Raw genomic sequence first — 20,461 nt, 5'->3', positions numbered from 1 at the left:
TAGACAAAGACTTTAGCGCGAACTGAGTCTGATTGTACATTTAAACACGGTCGTAATTGTTTAATGTGTAACATCTCATTAATGAGACAATCAAACTTGTTGTGGCATTTTTTCAATTACGACCGTGTTTAAATGTACAATCAGACTCAGTTCGCGCTAAAGTCTTTGTCTAACTTATGCAAATTAGAAACTCTGAACTCTTAGTTACTCTTGAAATCGCATATTTAATTAGTTTCCCTTGACAATGGCGCCAAGATGTCGCCGAAACGTCGGATTTATCTATCGTTAGTTTTTGCCTGTATATGATATGATGAATGTTGGGTATTTGAAAATGCATTTAAACGAAACTTAAAGACAAAAGGAAAGCAGACAATGAATCGGGTAATTTCTTTTTCTTTTTATTCCTGGCTAAGTGAAATCACGAAGTTTTGCACTTCTTGCATCCGAAATTGCTCCAGCAACCTCGGATGCCTAAATAGCTGAAATAGTACAGCAAACTCTTTTACAGTCGAACTTCTATTAAGCGGCCAGTTCTCGAAGTCCCGAAATCATTGTCAGTGAAATACTGCAGACGAAACCCCTATTAGCCGACCACCTCTATAAAGCAGCAGCAGCGACATTTTGGTCGTCCCGATGAGGGCAAGTTCCCTTATTGTCCTTACCCCTATTTAACGGCCACCCAAAATAATAAGACACACGTAGTTTAACTTCGTTTTGGAAAAGGAGACGATAGGTAAGAAGCCTAAATAGGAAGGGGCGCCTGATAAAGTTATTCAAACACATGTTTATTGTGATTGTCTTGACGTTGATTGCAAGTCACCAGCCTCCACCCAGTTCCAGATTCCCCGAGGGGACCGTGCCGACGGTGGGCTCTCAACGGGCGGGATCTGGTACTAAGATATCCTGAATCCAAGATGGCGACATGATGAAGAGATTCCGGAAAAACGGAGTGGTCGTTTACAGTCTGTTGTAACTAAAGTCGAGAGTCAATGGCCTTCCATGCGGCCTCTGTGCCAAGACCAGTTGGATTACTGCTTATTGACCTACAACGAGCGTTTGTGGACGGAATATGGCGGGCTTATTTACCAGACGAAGAGGTTGAACCGATCAAGAGCAGTTTTCAAAATTGTGCGAAGCTTCTACGCTCTGGATTAAACAATGTGCCAACGCTGATGACTCGTTGCCCATTTGGAGGCAGCGACTTTGAACTTCAGGACAGTGTAGCTTCTGTAGTCGATAAAAATCAGCGATATGTTATTAAACCCAACACATCTGCCATGGACGCCAAGGGTTTCAGAGAATGGGTTGAGCAGGAATTGCTCAAACAGGGAACCAATACTTTAGTGATGGGTGGCTGCACAACTACAAGCTGTGTGCGAGTCAGTGCTATGCGAACTCAGACGGCTTTTGCTAGTAAAGGTCTGCAAGTTATAGTGGATCTAAGTTTGTGTGGAGCTAGAAAACGTAATTACGTTCCAAGGTGCCCCAGTTGTCTACAGTTGTACATGGATTTTGGTGATGTTGAACCGTCACGCAATCCGCATTGCGCTTGTGGTGGTGCTGATGTTGAAATGATTTCGCCTGTTGAAAAAGCAGTGCAGTGCATGCGAGACAAAGGGGTTGAGGTGATGGAAACTTTTGATTGGAAACCATACACTCTACAATGACATTGATCGCAAAATATTTTGATACCAGAAAATGGAAACCTGGTCAAATCTTGTCTAAATGATGGTTACCTATCAAAATTACACTTTGTACATTTCCATTTTAACACAATATTGCTTTCAATCTCCAAATGTTTCAGTGTTTGAAGCCTAAAAATTTCCATTTGCACTAGTTTCGTAGCCAACACAAATTATTTATAAATAACTTAGTACAATACGACAGTCATCAAAATGACAATTAACCTGTTTTTTGTAGTTATCACTGAAGGATATTGCCAGAGGTTTGGAGAGAGCTGGTGTAGCCGTTGTTGTCGGTAAAGATAGGAAGATTCCTCCTTGTACACCTTGTCTTAAATTTCCTGTTTGAAATACCATCGTATATTACTTCGTATCTTTAAGGCTTAAGGGCCCATTAACCGATCTTTTTGAGCCGTTGCTAAGGAAAATTTATTCTCATATAACCTCATTATTTTTAGTTAGTTCAGATTTATTTCATGTGTTTTAACTTTTTCATGATCAGTAACACTAGTGATGACTTCATCAGGCCACGCCCATGGTCATGTGACTAATACAGAAAAAATGTAAAGGCTCCCAGGCAAATTACCTTATCGGGATTAATGGGCCCTTAAGAATATAAACGTTTTCCCATACAAATCCTTATATTTCTACTTTTGCGTGACCTGAGTGCTACTGTATGTAAAGAGGACTCGCCAGGCGACAGATCTGCAATACCCTGGTCCCAGAGGTTTTGCTTAATTTTTCTCCGCATGAGAGAGCTGCTAGAGAGCCGCAAAGCAGTGAAAACACGAGTCGCGAAAAGAAAAATCAAGTAAAACCTCTGGGACCAGGGTAGATCTGCAAGCGCGTTGTTCACAGATTTGAATACTTGTGTGACCGTGCTTTAACCGCTTCCATATCTCATCTCTGATCTATGTCAATAGCCCTCGAGCGTTGAAAAAACCTGTCAAAATTGACCAATCGGAGGGTATACCACGACTTGTTAAGTTTGCCCCTGGCGTTCGTTCTCTCCTCGCACTAAGCCTCTTTCTCTCCTTTATTTCGCTTTTTTTTTTTTTTTTTTTTTTTTTTGTAATTTTTATTTTTTTTTCAACATTTTGGGTTATAATACATACAATACAACACAAGACATAACACTAGTTACAATACTTACAATACGTCATAACTACAATAGATTACATACAACAAATTATAATTACTAATCGTAGCCTAATTATACCTAAAGAATATACAATGTGTTGTTTACAATAGTGCAGCTACCCAAATACAGAGAAAAAAAAAAAAAAAAGAAAGTAAGTTAGTGACATGCTGAGAAGGAGAAATTACAAATTAAGCTCAACTATTATTAAGAGATGGCATTAGTTTTTCCCACTTTTTGTAATGTTTATAAAGTTGGTTATTTTTGGTAGCTATTTTTTTTTCAATGTAATAAACGGTTTTTGTCTTTGCTAAAAATATTGTTAATGTTGGTTTAATTTTATTTAATTTACATTTATAAATAAAAAACTTTCCTAGCAGTATCAAGTGATTCAGGATAATAAAGTCTTCGTTGTTGTTGAACACTCCAAACAATATATTTTCAAATGTCAAAGTGTCCAAAGATACATTCTGGTTTGAAAGCCAAGAAGAAAAAGCCCGCCAGAAGTCTTTTGTTGTATCACAATAAAAGAGCAAATGTTCGAGGGACTCGACCTCTTTCAAACAAAAGGTGCACATTGGTGATTCAATCATTTTAAAACGGAATAACCTCTCATTTGTGAAAATTATATCGTTTAATAATTTATATTGGAACTCTCTAATTTTTGTTTCAAGTGTGACAGTGAATGGTAAAGAATAAATTTTTTTCCAGTCTTCTATAACCTCTGGATATTTGTCCTTCAACTTCCTTTTGGCGGTTGGAGGAGTTTGTTTCTTTGTTTTAAATCCTTTATACAAAAGTTTTGAAGAGGCTTTTAACAGATCCGATTTGGTTTCGTCGATATAAATATACACTGTATCCAAATGCTGTTGAGGATATAGTTGCTGATGTTGAATATGTGATTCTTTGATAATTAATCTCCATTCTTTTGGTATGGCATCTACAATTCCTATTAATTTGAAGTACTGGATTGGAGATAGATTCGCTTCCAACACTCTAGGGCTTTCAAGAAATTTACCCGTATCGGATAACAAGTCACCAATTTTAACAATTCCTTTAGTAAACAAATGTTTTTCAAAAAGAGATTTTCCGTGTATCACAATATTCCTATTATTCCAAATAATTTGGTCTACAACATCCTCATAGGTGGCTACCTTGAATTTCTTTAAATTACGAAATGCCTCTAGACACTCTTTGTAGAATATTGGAAGATGAACCGGTAGTTTACTAGTTTCAAAATCACAGAACAGGATGAGTTTTCCACCTATATTTCCAAAAAAGAAATCATCTAAAATAGTTTTCCAAGTGCTGTTGCTCTCTCCTAGATACTTTTTTAAGATCATCACTCTTTGAGCCGATATCATGGATTCAATATCAAGCATTTTTAGTCCTCCATTTTCAATATCATTGATAAGCGCGGTTCGTTTAATTTTATCGTTACCTTTCCAAATGAAACCGAAAATCAGTCTGTTTATCTCCTTGACAAGATCGTTTGATATTGAAATTGCAGTCGCTTTACTCAAAAATTTTGGAATAATGAAGGTCTTAACTATTTGAATCTTACCAATCAGGGTAAGACCCCTCCACTTCCACATACTCAGCGTTTTTTTAATAGATTTGAATATTGAGTCGAAGTTTGCTTTGTCTCGTGATGGTTTGTGGTAGTCAAAAACGGTACCTAATATCTTGATTGATTTTCGCACTTTGTGAGTAAAGTCATTTTGTACTAGTTTATGTGGGCCGATACCAAAAACTTCTGTTTTATCGTCGTTAATTCGGAGACCAGAATGCAATGAAAAAACCTTTAAAGTTGTACAAAGTCGCGAATATGCATTTGTGTCTTTTAGAAAACAAGTCATGTCATCTGCAAAAAGCGTGAGTTTGATCTCCACGTTTTTGACCATTATTCCTTGTATGGTTTTATCCTGCCTGATTTGACATGCGAGAACTTCCAAAGCTAAGATGAATAATAAAGGTGATAGAGGGTCACCTTGTCGTACACCACGATGGATACAGAAAAGATCTGTAGTAAAGCCGTTATTTAAGATACAGCTGGATATGTTTGTATAAAATGTTTTTACCCATTGTAAAAAATACGGTCCAAAATTGAATTTTTCCAATACTTTAAATAGATATGTATGGTCCAGAGAATCAAATGCCTTTTCAAAGTCAATTGCCATTAGAATACCTGTTGTATTTGTGAGTTTTGCCAATTCAAGTAAATCATCGATTGTTCTAACTGCATCAAATGTAGACCTTCCTTTGATAAAACCATTTTGATTATGGTGAATAAGTTCTGGCAGGATTGGCTCCAGCCTTCTAGCAAACGCTTTGGATGCAATTTTAACATCTACGTTGATCAGTGGGATAGGTCGCCAGTTCTTTATAAATCGTCTATCTTTATCTTTTTTCTCCAATAGGGTAATCATTGCCTGCTTTTGCGAAGTTGATAGTTGCCCGTGTTGGTGAGAGAAGTTTAGAGACTTTTCGAGATACTTTGCAACCACGTGCCAGAACGCCAAGTAAAATTCCACAGTTAAACCGTCACTTCCAGGTGTTTTGTTTTTCGGAAATGTCTTCAATGCTTCGTACAGTTCGGATCTAGTAAGTTGTTTATCTAAAGTCATTTTCTCTTCATCAGACAATTTTTTAGTATCCACTTCATTAAGGAAACGATCAATTGAATTCTCACCTAAATTATACGAGTCTCTATCATAGAGTTTTTCATAGAAATCATGAATCTCTTTCATTATTTCTTTTGGCTCTGTTATATATGAATCATTATCCACGGATAATTTCCGTATACATGTCTTTTTCTTTTTAGCACTTTCTAAATTTAAAAAATACTTGCTATTCTTTTCGCCCTCTTCATACCAACTCACCCGAGATCTTATGATTGCTCCTTGTGTTATATAATCATAATGGCGTTCGTATTCTGATTTGAGAACTTCTAAATCGCAGAGATTTTCAGCACTTGGGTGTTCGTCACATTTTCGCTGACACTCTTTTAGTCTAATTTCCAAATTTACCAGCTCTGACCTTCTCTCTTTTGCTTTCTTCTTACTATAACCAATCGTTTCATAGCGTATTTTATATTTTAAATAATCCCAGGTAACCCGCGGGTCTTCGATTTCTCTACTTTCGTCTACCCATTCACCGATTTTGTTTCTAATTAGGTCTACATATTCTTTATCTTCTGACAAACTTGCATTGAATTTCCAAAAAGACGGTCCATAGGTTGAGTTCTCTATACCATTAATGTACAACGTAATGGCGGAATGGTCAGATCTAATAGCAGGGATAATATCGACCTTATCAACTTCTTCCTGTATATTATTTGATATCAACCAATAATCTAACCGCCGTTGAATCATTGGAGTTTTCTGTCTCCAGGAGAAACGTTTTAATTTAGGGTTTCTGATTCTCCAGATGTCTATTAGATCAAGAGAAAAACATAGATTTTCTATCTTTTTGGACGATTCTTTCAATTTTGGAGATCCTCCCGATCCATCCAAATCTGGGTCGCGGATAACATTAAAGTCACCACCTATTATTATTTTGCAATCAGTGTCAATTTCCAATTTGTCGAATTCGTTCTGTATTTCGTCGTAAAAGATGCATTGTTCGTTGGTCTTATTTGGCGCATAGATATTCAAAAATAAAAAAGATTGACCTTGAACAAGACCTTTTAGAATGATATACCGACCTAGATTATCTTGTTTACATACCTCAAGTTTACAGTCAAGCCCTTCTTTGACTAGTGTTAAGACACCTCTGCTGTGTTCAGAACCATGACAAAAAAACAAGTCTCCTCTCCACTGGGATTTCCAGGTGTTTTCCACCTCGGATGTGCTGTAGGTCTCTTGTAGAAAAATTATATCAGCTTTATCCTTCATACACCAATGAAAAAGTGCTTTTCGTTTATCAAAAGATCTTATCCCCCGAACATTTAAGGATAGGATACCAAAATTTAAATTAAGTTTTGTAAATTTTTAAGGACATATTTAAGTGAAAAGGCGAGCAGTTGCAGAGAATGAGATAGTAATCTTTAGTAGATGAGCTAATGAAAAAATTTGCATGTCTCTTGAACAAGAAAAAGGTAAAACTAATTAATATTGAAAAGGAAAAAGAAACAAAAGAAAAACATTTATAACACCTACAACTACAATTGAACATGTATGTAAAACAGCAGCCAGCGATAAAAGCTGTTAATTGCGCTACTAATGGAATAGGTCTTGCACGCATTGCGCTAACTAGATGACACGCATGCAGCTCCATTTTTAAGAACAAGTGTGAATGAGGCTTACATGTTATGAATACCTAGATAGAGAGTTTATGTTCCAAAGAAATTAGAAGATTCGTATACCCTCAATAAAAAGTTTGTCCGGCTCTGATCTTTTGAAGAACGCCGATTTTCCGTCTTCTTTTGCTTTTTTGAACTTAGGCATTAATTCCTTTCTGCGGTCCACAATTTCTTTCGGAAGGTCTGGCGATATTCCGAAACCAGTTCCTTTCAGCTTTCTTGCACTTGACATGACTCGCTCTCTGTCGGAGTATCGCAAAAAACGTGCGATTATTGGTCTTGGTTTTTCTTGCGATGGGTCGCGCTTGCCAATGCGGTGCACTCGTTGATACTCAAAAGAATCCGCCTCGCTGATGTTAAGTTCCTTCTGTATAAAGCCAATTAACACCTCTTTGACATTTTCTTCTGAGAGGTGGAAAGATTCAGCAATGCCGTAGAAGCGAAGGTTTTCCCGTCTTTGATACACCTCCATATACAACTTCTCGTTTCTTAAGGCCTCGATCTTTCCCTTGAATTTGTTTTCGGTGTTTACTGTATTTTCTTGGATAGTTTGTTCCAGAAGCTTTACTTTCTTCTTTAAATTTTCTATCTCTGTATTTGCGAACGACATTCCTTCATCTAACACCTTCAGTTTTGTTGTGGCGTCCCTGCTGAAGCTTTCAAACTGCTCAGCTTTATCCTGTAACTTGTTAACCTTTCCATCGACCACTTTCACAAAACCCTCAAGGATGTCCAATTTCTTTTCCATGTTGTCTAACTTCTGCAGAACAAGGTCTAGCTTCGGCATTACAGAATTAGCCAACTCCACGGCAGCGGCGGTTTCGTCTTCTTCGCTCGATTGCACCGTGTCAGACATGTGCAACTTGACTTTGGCTTTCTTCTCCAACGGTGAAAGGGATTCTTCTTCCGACGAGTTGGATACACTTCTCCAAGTTGGCCCAGTTCTCTCTACATGAGTTTTTCGTCTGAACTTTTCTCCTTTTCCTGCCATGTAGAGGCCTCCATATACGAATTTTGAGCGGAGCTAGCAAAAACACGTCTATACTCTACCCATGCTCGGCCCAATCCCCCCTCCTTTATTTCGCTTTGCCGTTTTTTCGCACAACGCCCTAAACAACTGAGCGTCTGGAAGAAGCTAAATGTTTTGTCGCTGTTTAACGTAACTCTTGACTAGCATAAAGCATTATGTAACACGATACAGGATGCATGGCGTTCAGTGCTCGTCACGTAAAGGTAGCGTGACGACACACGCTAAGCAACGACCCCGAAGATCGAAGACAACAGAAGTAAAAAACCGAAGAAAGCCGCTTAGGATTCAACCATAACAGCCTTTATACGTGTTTACTTCAGACAAGCTTATTATTCCTTCCCCCACCTCGCTTTCCACGAGTACATTTGTAAGTTTTGTAACAATCTAGTTGCAGCTAAAGCTTTATTTGACCCGTTAACGATACCACTTTAAAAAGAGACTGTTACATTATAGTCTTTCAAAGTATTGAAACTGATTTCCTTCCTATTCCACTTACATGAAGGTTTGTATTGTCTTTTACGTTTTTAGCCGGTAACCCTAAAAGATACCCTGACAGCTAAGAAGTCTAAAATATTTGGAGTCTCGTCCTGTGCACCCAAGTAAAACCAACATTCGTGATTTGCAGCCCTAAACAAGACGACGAACATTCTCGGTCTCTCTTTCATATGCAGGCTTGAGTCCACCACCCGGGATTTTAGAGCTTGTCAAATTTCTCAAAATAATATCAACAAGCCCAGAAACCAAGCAAGTTGTCCCCTTCTCCCACTTTCAGTTACAAGTATTTTTTTCCCTTTTAGCTGAAAAAAGAAAAAAAAAAAACGCAGACAAAAAAAACCACAACCTTTTCCAACATTGATTCGAGGAGATGGGGGATACGTCATCCAGCTTACTCTGGGATTCTCTTACAGAGATATTCGGAGAATTTTCCAGCGCCTAAGATATTACCCGATTGTCATAGCGTCACGGTATCAGAACTCGATTTCGCGTCAGTGACGTACATTTTGTTTCTGGAAATTGGAGGGAATACTTGTATTTTAATCTAGAATAAGTTTATATATTTTTTCTTATTTAGTCTTTAATGAATTGTAAAGCGCTATTGATCGGCATATGTAAACAGCGCTATAAAAATTGTTAAATTATCAGATTATAAATTATCAGAATAAGGCTTGGTAGTGATATCCGTGGACTATAACTCGTCACTGCCTGTAGTAAGGCATGTTTAAAGGATTGTCAGTTTGCGAAGTGGCAGGTCTCTGTGGTGTTTCACGGAGTATTGTTAAGTTGCATGTGGTTTATTTTTTGTAGTGATCGTCAGCTGCACCCTCAAGACAGTACACAACTCCCTCCCTTTTTGCCCAAGCCTTTGTTACAGCGAGTGGTGTGGCATTCTTTAAATTTCTCTTTTAGACAATCCCAGACAAAATGTTTGGACAGCAAGCAAGTTGTTGCCTTCTCCCCTCTGACAATGTTGATAATTAGGTACTTATTTTTTTCTTAGTTGAAAAGACATTTTGCAAGATTGGTCGCCCGATCCGTGTGAGTGTCCCAGCTATTTTGTCTGGGATTGTAGCTGATGCGAACCTCCGCGTTGGAGTCCAGTAATGTTGTACCCAAGCCAGAAACGCTAATGAAATTTAACGTTAATCAAAGTCAAAAGTAGAGAACAATAAAGTAAGCAGAAAACCTCGCTGGAGGGTTACAAAACTGGCTTTGGGTTTCAGTTTTCAGTCTCTCCAAGGGCCCCATATTCCATTTTTCTTAGCAGTCTCCAACGCCTCAGGATCAGGCCCTTGGTAAAGCGGCGGCACTGAAGACTTCATGTAATCCTTCACTCTCGTCTGCATCTTCTTAACAACATCCGGGAGTGTTTTACTCAGATCTGTGCGTTCTTCTGGGTCAGCGATTATGTTGTAAAGCGCAACTTCCACAAAATCGCCCTACAACAAAAGACGACTTAGCCTGCGAACGCAGACGTATTTCCGGCTGTCACCTCCTCAGAGACTCCCTTGCTTCCACAATAGCGTGACACATTATTAATTAAGCAGCATTCGCGGCTAATGACATGCAATCGAAAAAGCTGTTAGCTTCATTTTCAACAGAACTGTGAAGCTAAACATTTCATGTGTTCGAGAGTTAACGTTGACAAGCCAAGCTGCTAATAAATAGCGATTTCTACACCGTTTATTAGGGTACCTCGATATCTCCTTGCTATGTCAGTCTGACATAAGAACTTGCAAGAAGCACTCAAATTATGATCGATTTGAATGTTACAAATTGCAAGTCCTTCACGAGTTACCAAACATTGTTTTAAAATTAAGAAACAGACTACCAACCTTGATAGGAAATTGAAATTGGCAGAGATCCATCGGCTTCCGTTATATAAATAAAAAGGTGGAGAGAACACGCCTTACCACATCCGGAAACTCAAGCTCTGCATCCAAAGGAACTTCTCTTCCCGGTTTTCCACCAAGCTCGGGCGGCTTATACCACGTGTCATTAGGCACATTCATCAATAGCTTCATTTCGCCCATCCTGAGAGCGATCCCGGTATAACCACCCAAGATATCAGACGCTGGTGAAACAGCGCCAGATAGATCAATGTTATGTAATATTTCAGCGCGCGCAGAAGGTTTCCCGAGCGAAATCGTGTCCCACACATCATGTCCATCTAGCGGAATAGGACTTTTATCTATGCTTGTCACCCCTATAGAGGAAAAATATATTAGTCAGAAGACTCGTTCGTTCACGATGTGGTACTAAATACTCGTGAATCAAAACGATACCCGACCCTTAACATGTAATAATCTATATGTATTTGATTGGACAATAGAAGTCGGGAAGTGATATCGTATCAATTCCCCGCGGGAAATAATATCGTATCACTTCCCCGTTGGCGTGGAATTTATTCACGGCTTTATCACACTGATATATAAATATGTAATAAAGCCTTTTTGACACTTGAATCATTGAATCTCCCTACACCTGCGACGTCGCAGGTTTTCAATTGTTATTTCAGACTCCAGGGTAACAAGAAAGGATACTTTTTGCATTTTAGGTCGCACTTGTGGGAGATACCATCAGCACTCGAAGATAACATTCGTATCCACGCGTTGCCACGTAATATCCTCTATTTCTCCGTTGCTTTTATTCGGCATACAACTCATTGATTATTTCTTTAATTTGCTCTTACCAGCCAGTCCCAGAATGGTTGGGTACCAGTCCGTCGCGTGCAACAGTTCCTTACACGTGACTCCCTTCCTCGCCAGCAGATTGCTGTGCACAAATCCAACTCCTCTAACTCCTCCCTCCCATAATGTCGTTTTCTTTCCTCGAAGTGGCCAATTGTATCCGCCATAAAATGGAAGACCTCCGTTGTCCGTGCTGAATATCAAAATTGTGTCGTTCCATAACCTAAAAAGATGATGAAATAATATGGAGATATGTATGAATACATCGCTCATTTTCGCCCAGTATAATCATTTTGTCATCAGTGAGATTTCACATCAATACAGTGAAACGAAGAGATGCCTTAAAATTGTTTCTGAAACTGTTCCTTTTAATCTCCTAGCCTTCCGCCATCACTGTGGATAAACGAAACGATTGAATCACTTCCTGTTGCGCACTATCGCCCTTGAATGAACGTTTTAAGAGAGAGTCCACCTGAGAGGACCATGCAGGCAAGTCTACACTGCACACCACCGATACCCCTGAAACTTGGCACACTTGTAGAACATCACTAGTACATTAACCAAGTGCAACAGTTTGGTTCAACTGTCTATTGTTCACGAGATATGTCAATCAAACTATCAGACAATGAGAAGTGTTCAAATTTACGGTAAAAACATATATCAAGTTTGATCACTTGTTAGAAACAACGGGAAATGACATGATATTTCTACAAAGAGTAATTCTAACCTCTAACAATACAACAACCTAACGTTGACTAAACTTCTGCGGCTTATCTCACGAGGCTTGAAGCTAAATTTCAACTCCCCCTAGTCAAGTTATATCTAAACAGTAGGGTCTCAAAAGTCGTTGTTTGTAGAGATGCAGCGTTTTTCCAATCGAATTCGAAGCTATCTGAAGCTTGCCAAAGAAATGATCTTTCAGTTTAAAAAGCAAAAAATTTGTATAGTAAAGGACTCCGTGGGAAAAGCTCTCTTTGCTTGTTTGTGACAATACGCAAATAAGCTCGACAAGGCCGAGGAAGTAACGTCAGAATGGAGTGGAAATAATAATAGGTAAATAAAACGTTACTTAACGAGAAGCGAAACCTCTTTATAAAACATTTTGTAACTGCAATTTAGTTATTTTGGTAGCATTTACTGAAGCTGCTGTTAGCTAGTTGGCATAGCTAATTGGAAGGAAAGCCGTAAACGCCATAAGTTGTCCTACAAACCTGCTGGGCGCACTCGCACCGAAGGGAGATGCTTTCGTAGAAGGCCGCATTATAACATTTAGAAATCACTGCTTTGAAGGTTGAATAACGTAGCTCGTTTGGCAACTAAGTTTCATTTTGTTGTATTTTCAACACCATAATAATTGTTATTGAGCCACTCGGCCAGCTGGCGGCATCACATCCAAGCATTTTATACTTCACCGACTTCTTTTACTATCTAGTCGCGTGTTTTGCTCAAACAGTGAAAATAATTTTTTTCCCCGCAACGAAATCTTATATTACTTATTTCTCTTCCATGCAATGGAAACCAGCAGAACATTTTTTGCGTTGTTGTAGCACCAGAAAGATTGATTGCGTGACAGAGTACGTCAATTGCGACATATTACAATTGAATTCACCCCGATTCCGATCACGTTACGATCGCTATGACTTCTTTTCAATGCTCTTTTAGAGCGCATTCCAAGAAACCGTGTGGTGTATCTGGTCGGTACAAACACCAGAGAGCACTTGTACCATTAAAGACCTGCTCAAAAGACGTTTCTGATCATTTGAACGGCTGTTATAAAACCACATCCGCAGGTGTTGAAGCGGGATGAAACTTTGCCTATATGAAGTTCGTTTCTTTGACAAGGCGGGAGATTCCCTTACTATTTCACGATTCCCTTGTTAAACGGCACACGATAACGCGTTGTCGATGATAGTTGAAACTCACGCTCCCGTTTGACCGCAAAACTATCATCCACTATCTCAGACTATGAATAATGCCATCAATTGTCATTCGCTTTGAACTTGTTCAAATAGTTTTATCTAATTTGACCTCGCGAGAAAGTTTTTCGGTCAAATGTTTCCCCTCAAATCCGGATAGGCTCACGCTTTCGCGACATGACTAAGCAGAGCTGAAATTGTGGAAAACCTTGAAATTAGTAAAAGGATGAGCTTGTATCCGGGGGTACTCCATACAAAAAGCGCTTTCGGTACCTCTCAGGGTGTTCAGCCTCAAAACTGTCCACAGCGGGAACTTTCGCGGTACCTTTTAGGGTATTGAGCCGAAAAAAATATGTCAGGAGATACTTGACGATCAACCGATTTTTAATTTTGTCGCATCTACACCGGGAGTTTACAACTCTTCAACAAAAGAGTGTACTTTCAGTATGGATAACGAGGCTTTAAAGTTAACCGCCAATTGCCTTTATTGCTATTAAAAATTATGAAAGTATCAGTTGATTTGCTGTTTTAGAATTGGTATATCTTAGTGGTGGAAAGAATTTTCAAGCCTCGACCACAAAACAGAATCTTGGTACCTCTTAGGGGCTCTTTTTCAAAATTTACGAGCACCCCCACCCCAAGCTCATATATTACTAAACATCACAGGGATAACAAGTCTAGAAACCGACCGATCCCAAGAACTAGAAAGCGCTGAATTCCCCGATCGGGTCTAGTATAAAAATGTAACAGACTGCCTCATTCCCATGCAAATAAAAGTTCGTGCTTAAAAAGTTTTGTTTGACTCCCTGGGCGCAACGCTATATCACACAGCAGCAGTATCGATTAACGCTCGATCAAGCTTGTGTGTCGACCTCTCGCGAAACTGGGTACTAGTCTCAAACAAAATGGCGCTGGATGGAAAAGTGCAGTAGCCCTTCGTTTAACGAGATAATTGCATCTTTAAGCCTTACGAATTGTTTTGGGCCATTGAAACTACCTGCCGATCAGATATGAAACTATATACATTGGCTCAGAGGTTTGTCCTTTTTCTGGATCAATTTGTCCGTGAGTGTAAACAGCCGATCGACGAGGTATGTGGCGAGCTTCCGAGTGGCTTGATTATCTGCCTTCCGCGTCGGAAGGCTGTTATATCGAAGGCACTTTATAACAACATAACTGATTAACATTAACAGCTATTGTAAAAGTTAAATGTTAATATGGATTGGAATCTGGTGCTCACTCAAGCGACCTATCCGTTATGCTATGACACTCGTATAGTAATTCTTTGTTTTTCTGCACCGACATAAGCACGTTTTTGTCCGTCAAAGTGTCATGAACGTTTTAAACTTTGCAGACTTTGTTTTGCTTGTATTTATTAACAGTTTCGTCGTTGTGTGTGAAATGCACAAAATGCTTGTGCTACCAAACCACTGAGTCATTTGAAATCTCAATGGTATCATTGCAATCTAATTACATGATATTAATTACACCAGCGTTTTGAGCTGGAAAGGTTCAATGCTTTTATAAATATTTTGGTCGAAAAATGGGTCAAAATATGGTCAATTTTTTTTTACTAAAAACGCTCATGAAAACGTTGACCGCGAGATCTCTTAGACGTTAAAGAATTTTGTGACAATATTCTACCCACTGCATTATTATTATGTAACCCTAAAAAGAATCTGAACAAAATCTGAGAGGGTCGATGAAGACTCGCATTTTAATACTGCATGGTTTTCAGATGGATGCTCTCTTAAACAGTTAAGTTTCACCACTTGCTCATCAGGTTCACAGAGGTTTACAAAGGCCATCTTCAGAGACACCAAAGAGTAGCGCTCTTTACTGTGTCTCCATAGAAATTCGAGAGTACATGAAAAGCTCCTGTGTTTTTAACAAACTTGCTCTAGCGCTTAATGTTATTCTTAGCGCTTAAAGTCATTCTTTTTCCCTTACTCCTCGCATCTAAATTCAGATGGAAAGCCCTAATAGGTTTACTTTTTGGCTTGGTGTGTGCATTTCAGTTTTGCGGCTGAAGAAAAACGAAAGGTGACCGGGAAGTGACTGAGATGTTGTTTGAAAAGACGATAGTCTGATCATAATGAAATGTTTTCATGGCAGCTGAAAATACTGCCAGGAAAAATAGTCAAACTCATTGATAATTTTACTGATGCTGAAGGAAATATCGGCACACAAACACACAGAAAACAAACAAACAAGATTTAAATTTTGTAGTTGCACAATAAATACTATGATAAAGGGTGTGAGTTATTTGATCGGGAAGTGCTGCAGGAAGTTCGAGACAGAAGGAAACCAAGTCAGTAGTGTAAACCTGATACAAATCGATTATAGGTTTTATAGGTATGAGGAAATTCTGATTCTTTCAACTCAGGTGTAAGTCAGAGAGTTGATAAAAGGAATCCCGGCCTCGTGACTGGGCACGTCACTTCGCCTGTTTATTATCAAAATGAGCAAAAACGAGTATTGTCGACGTTCTCATAAAAAAAGCAAAGACGTTTTCCAATCACTATGTTTTTTCTCCAGTGCAAACAATTTTTCACAATTCTGGAATTGAGCAAACTAAGGTCTCTAATGACTTCCTATAAAGACAGCCTTTGTTCTATCCGCCTAGCGCCTGTCGCACCATAATCTATTCTGAAACATAAAAGATCCGCAGACGTCCCATTCCTAGACTACGAGTAGTCCCTTTTTCGCGTAGTCCGTTGTGCGTGGCCCGAAAGTAAACCGCGAGAAAAAAATGGCCGCGCGGACTCCTGGGAGCGAGACGCGCGCTCGTGGTTTATTTACGGTCACGCTCGACGGACTAAGCGAAAGAGGGACTTCTCGTAGTCTATCCCATTACTGACGGAAGAAGAAAATTACGACCTTCACGAGCGGACTAAACATTTCTTAAAAGCGAAAAACAAGGGAACTTTGATGTACTCCGATTTCTATGGAAACAAAGAAGAAAACAACTCGGCTACTCTTTGGCGTCTCTGAAGATGGCGGTTGTAAAACTTTGTGAATCTGATGAGCAAGTGGTAAAATTTAAATTTTAACTGTTTAAGTTTTGCCGTTGCGTTGCAAAGGAAAGTCACTGACAGTGGATCGACAATACTTCCTTCAGCTGTGTTGTTAAAGGAAGAGTTGAAAATGGGTCTTGACCTTGTTAATCGTCAGCTCTATTAGGCCATTCATTAATTAAACATAGGGGTGGGCTGGAGGAAAACTAAACAATATTCAAACAAAATTCCCTGCCCCCCATGGACTGTAATTTTTTTCAAGTCCCCCAAATTTTCTTTACATATATTTCCGAGCTCCCCCTCCCCTACCTTCACCTTTCCAACAACCTGGTTAACCAAGAAAAAACCGAATGTACCTTTTTAATATTAGTGGCGAATAACAGTTGAAACCCTACTGGCCACTCTACCAGACCGCGTTGTGACTGTTTTGTGACTGTTTTTGGGAGCCCCCCCCCCTCCTTGTTGAAAAATTTTTCGATACCCCCCCTAATTTTCCTCCGGGGGGCCCACTGACCCATAATTAATGAACGGTCTCTAAAATAGATCATGACATTGACGCGTAATGTTTTTTCAGATGTTATGATATACTTTAACATATCCTGGTTTGCTTCTGTGAACACGTGATCAGGAAGAGCTAATAATGGGTGAAACAAGGTCACAAACTAGTATATGTACAGGTGCTCGTACAGATAGATTTTTAAAGTCAAGGCTGCATTCAGGAGGAACAGAAACATCGTAAGAAGAAAACTTAAGTGCGGTGAGTCTAAAGGATCAGCTTAAAATGAAATTTGTCATTTTGACCATTTTGCTTGTTACTTAATTGAGGGCTTTTTGTACTGTGTCCCTTGTGTCTTTTATACTACAACCCATCTACGTTAACTGGGTATTTTCGTCCTTGTAAATTCTTTGTGTTCTGTCTTTTAGTTGCTGAATTCGCTTGGTCAGTTGGATATCAAGAGAGTTTAACCACTTGACAGTGAAAGTTACTGAAGAGAAAGGAACCAAGATGTTTCGTGCTGTGACCTTCATCGTAGTTTTTTGCTCATTATTCTTTGCCATCGGTAAGTTCAGTTGATGGAGAGCTCAGCCTTTTCACTTTTCTCACTAACTTCAGTTGAAACTAATATTTTTTACATCTACCTATCATTGGTAGTTCTTCTCTCAGTATTTTATTTTATTTTATTTGATACGTGTAGTGGAGCGCTAGGCCAGAATATACATATGAGGCCGCAAATTGCAAAAAATCCCAACATTGGCCATTTCTTTACATTGGACGACTCCCACAAGGCAAATAGTAAATCTTACATGTAGTGTATTTCTTTTCTCTATTATAATGTATTGATATTTTTAACCGTGTTATAAATAGAGCTTTCATTGACGGGGCCTAGGTGTTTTTTGTTTCTTGTTTCGTTAAGGGTTGACTCGTATTTATTCGTAATTGTTTTTGCGCCCAAACTAAGAATATTTATTGATATTTTTTCATTCACTTTTAAAGATGCCACTGCTGAAGAGTCCTTGGAGCTAAGGATGTCTAATCGCGACTTTCGACCCTCGCACTCTCAGATGATTGAAATGTTAAAGGAAGCAGACCTTGAGAGTCATGGCTACGAAAAGCAAGTTACTTCAAGTTTAACACAAATGCCGGGGAGTGACGAGAAGAGTTACGAAAGAACTCACCTGTACTACAAGATTGTGAGCTGTTCGCAGTTGCAGGAGATTTACCAAGAAATACACCGTTTGCTGCCAGGTAAATAATTTAGCACAGAAATTTTTTTTACAAAGCTCATCGCAAGTTATAATTACTGAAGATGTTGTCTTGAGTAAATTCTACTGTATGTCTCTTGACTGCAGTTAGTTCCAACTGGCCCTGCCGAGATTTATCTAGATTCGACAAATCTGTTTCCGGAAAGGGAAACGAACCTAGGCATTTGTTCTGACACACTTGCTGGCAAATAAACTTCCGTCACTGAATAGCAAAGATTTTGCTTTATTTCGCTTTAGTTTGCTTTTTTTCAAACCATACTGACAGGCCTAAATTGGTTTACACGCAATGAAGCAGTTGGTTTCATTTATCATTATGTACCTTTCGAAGTTTTTCTCCTAAAAAACGACAACTCTACATCATGACTGCTTTCCCAAGTCAGAGCCTCTCGAAGAATTAAGAAGAGCATCTCCAATACCCAATAAGGAAAACTTACTTAAACTATTGAGCTGAAAAAAAGTCACGTACAAATTCCAGTTTGCCATCAAATATTATGGCGGAGCATAAAAGTACCTGATTCCTCAGGTTTGAATTTGTTTTCCACTTTTTGCAGTATTTATATCCCAAACGCCATTGTTATTGTCAAACCTCGTTCCCAGGGTCTCTCTTCTTCCCAAGAGATCTAATGAATGAGGTTGTGTTAAGTTTTCTCTTCTCCAACTTCTTACTACTTGGGGAATTCCGGACTCCTCCGGCTATAAAGTTTAGATGATGCGCTGGTGTCATTAAATTTCGGCCAATTTCTGCTTTGCCTCTCCCTTGAAAAATGACCTAGTATCCCCACAAGATTTACTTGGCATTACTTTGACTGTCTCTTTGCGAACCTTTCGGTAAATAATCTAGGTAAATCAATCCGAATTGAAATAAACGTTACGTATGGTTATGTACGGTTCTGAAGACGTCTTAATGGTGAATTTTTCAACCTGTTCCAGGTGCCTTTGAATCGGATATGGTCATGAAGTATGAAAAGGAAGTCAAATACAGTCATCTGGACAGCATGCAACTTTGTCGAGCAGGAGTGGAAGTTCATTTTAGGGATGACAGGTGCCATGAGAATGGAAAAATCTCTGAATGCCGTCAGAAACGCGGTTATGGAGATGTCGTCGCCTGCACTGTAACCAGGGGCGTAGTCGTTGTTTGAAACCTAACTGGCCAACAGCAGAACTTTAGCGGTATAATTCTTAAGTAGTTATCAATGAGTTCATCGTTTATAGTTTAAAGTTGTCTCAATAGTAAAACTCAGTTTCTCTTGGCACATAAAAAATGATAAAAAACTTTGAATCTTAGCTATAGAACGGTTGAAATCACGTGTTCAAGTAATCATTAAATTCGTCAGAAAAATATGTAAGGTGCACGTAACTGTTGTTAAATGTTTCAATAAAAGGATTCCAAAATGGAATGTTCTCCTGTTGTCTTCAGTCTTAAGGTGAAACTTTTATTCATCAACACACGAATCAGTAAACTTTGCAGCTTGCTATTCAAAATCTTCACACCTTTCTTTAGAGTTACTGGTCAAGGTGAATTTCTTCCGAATGTCAAAAGCAGGAAAAGTTGCTTGAGTTTGACACAGCACCAACCAAGATGCTGAATGATGTTTTTTTCGCTACGCGTTCTCTCGCGGTCTCAGGTTTTTGTATAACAAGGTAATTGATTTCTTTTTGCTGCGCGCAGAATAAGAACCGGAAGGATGATAAAGACATCTAACAAGGCTGTGCTTTAGGCGTAACCTTTCAAATATTATAAGTTACGTAAGTTCGTGTCAAAAAATGCCATTTTTTTTTTTTTGAAACGTGAAATGCCAGTTTTATTTTCCGTGAATTGTGAAAGGACTAATTTATTTTCCGTGAAACGTGATCTTGACCCTCCCTTTTGGTTTGAAGATGTTGCCAAGATTGTGTTGTAAACCACATCCATCACTAAGCAGCTTTTTGACAAAGATCAGGTCTTCTCACTCCTTGTAAACATACCCCGACCTGTTAGACTTAAATATTTACCATGGTAAAGGAATGCTGGCATGATGAAGGAGTTCTGTGATATCTATCACCTTTCTTCGGTGATCAATTCAGGGAATTAATGGCAATTTTCACACATTTTAATGCTGGATTTGAATGGCGTAGACAGCTTGCGACCAGGCCCACCTTTGAGTCACACGCGCGAACGGCGAAGAGGGAGATCGCGAGCGAGGCGATCTCGCGTGTGTTCTCCAAGCGTGAGCCTGCTTGTAGGCCCCTTGCAGGCTACCCGTTGTTTTCCCTTTCGAGTTGATATTGTGTTTCAGATTATGTTACTACCACGTTATCCATTTTACAAAGCTTACTACTGCTTTAGTGACGTGCGGTCTGAAAAATATAGTTATATAAAATGAAAGCGATGTTGATTAATGTGTAAGAAAAAGCAGCTCTTTATCGCGTGCGTATAGTACAAT

The 20,461-nt window shown here is 39.0% G+C and overlaps 4 protein-coding genes across 6 annotated transcripts; 2 read left to right on the top strand and 2 right to left on the bottom strand.

The window, feature by feature from the left end:
• Positions 1 to 420: 420 nt before the first annotated feature.
• On the top strand, positions 421 to 2,037 carry LOC145489932 (uncharacterized). Of its 2 annotated transcripts, none has more exons than XR_014049640.1 (2): positions 421 to 1,731; positions 1,921 to 2,037. XR_014049640.1 is itself a non-coding variant. In XM_081469022.1 (2 exons), the coding sequence occupies exons 1-2, from the start codon at positions 990 to 992 to the stop codon at positions 2,029 to 2,031; spliced, it is 747 nt and encodes a 248-aa protein (XP_081325148.1). In that variant the 5' UTR covers positions 421 to 989; the 3' UTR covers positions 2,032 to 2,037. The 2 variants fall into 2 exon arrangements, 1 of the variants encoding a protein (XP_081325148.1); XM_081469022.1 differs by having other exon boundaries at positions 421 to 1,625.
• A 4,980-nt stretch (positions 2,038 to 7,017) lies between these two features.
• LOC145489924 (uncharacterized) lies at positions 7,018 to 8,199 on the bottom strand. The gene has a single exon (XM_081469013.1). It carries the CDS (start codon positions 8,112 to 8,114, stop codon positions 7,170 to 7,172), a length of 945 nt encoding a protein of 314 aa, XP_081325139.1. The 5' UTR covers positions 8,115 to 8,199; the 3' UTR covers positions 7,018 to 7,169.
• On the bottom strand, positions 8,095 to 12,246 carry LOC145489942 (arylsulfatase I-like). The gene is made up of 2 exons (XM_081469038.1): positions 11,344 to 12,246; positions 8,095 to 10,857 (listed from the first exon to the last, which is right to left on the bottom strand). Exons 1-2 carry the CDS (start codon positions 11,612 to 11,614, stop codon positions 10,529 to 10,531), a joined length of 600 nt encoding a protein of 199 aa, XP_081325164.1. The 5' UTR covers positions 11,615 to 12,246; the 3' UTR covers positions 8,095 to 10,528.
• Positions 12,247 to 13,542: 1,296 nt separating this feature from the next.
• On the top strand, positions 13,543 to 19,656 carry LOC145489885 (uncharacterized). Of its 2 annotated transcripts, XM_081468969.1 has the most exons (5): positions 13,543 to 14,348; positions 16,849 to 17,031; positions 17,199 to 17,335; positions 17,770 to 18,021; positions 18,969 to 19,656. In XM_081468969.1, the coding sequence occupies exons 3-5, from the start codon at positions 17,281 to 17,283 to the stop codon at positions 19,175 to 19,177; spliced, it is 516 nt and encodes a 171-aa protein (XP_081325095.1). In that variant the 5' UTR covers positions 13,543 to 14,348; positions 16,849 to 17,031; positions 17,199 to 17,280; the 3' UTR covers positions 19,178 to 19,656. The 2 variants fall into 2 exon arrangements, with proteins under 2 accessions (XP_081325095.1, XP_081325085.1); XM_081468959.1 differs by having other exon boundaries at positions 13,543 to 17,031.
• The last annotated feature ends 805 nt before the right edge of the window (positions 19,657 to 20,461 follow it).

Source organism: Orbicella franksi, chromosome 1 (assembly GCF_964199315.1).
Source record: "Orbicella franksi chromosome 1, jaOrbFran1.1, whole genome shotgun sequence".
Classification (NCBI taxonomy): Eukaryota; Metazoa; Cnidaria; class Anthozoa; order Scleractinia; family Merulinidae; genus Orbicella; species Orbicella franksi.
Note: the sequence above shows the minus strand (reverse complement) of the source record. Positions and strands in the feature narration are given on the sequence as shown.

Excerpts from the sequence above, each read along its gene's own strand:
- LOC145489932 (XM_081469022.1), top strand. The coding sequence starts at position 990 with ATGGCCTTCCATGCGGCCTCTGTGCCAAGACCAGTTGGATTACTGCTT. Across the intron at positions 1,626-1,920 it reads TGCGAGACAAAGGGGTTGAG|TTATCACTGAAGGATATTGC; the intron begins GTGATGGAAACT and ends TGTTTTTTGTAG.
- LOC145489924 (XM_081469013.1), bottom strand. The coding sequence starts at position 8,114 with ATGGCAGGAAAAGGAGAAAAGTTCAGACGAAAAACTCATGTAGAGAGA.
- LOC145489942 (XM_081469038.1), bottom strand. The coding sequence starts at position 11,614 with ATGAGCGATGTATTCATACATATCTCCATATTATTTCATCATCTTTTT. Across the intron at positions 10,858-11,343 it reads AACCATTCTGGGACTGGCTG|GGGTGACAAGCATAGATAAA; the intron begins GTAAGAGCAAAT and ends TTTCCTCTATAG.
- LOC145489885 (XM_081468969.1), top strand. The coding sequence starts at position 17,281 with ATGTTTCGTGCTGTGACCTTCATCGTAGTTTTTTGCTCATTATTCTTT. Across the intron at positions 17,336-17,769 it reads CTCATTATTCTTTGCCATCG|ATGCCACTGCTGAAGAGTCC; the intron begins GTAAGTTCAGTT and ends TCACTTTTAAAG. Across the intron at positions 18,022-18,968 it reads AATACACCGTTTGCTGCCAG|GTGCCTTTGAATCGGATATG; the intron begins GTAAATAATTTA and ends AACCTGTTCCAG.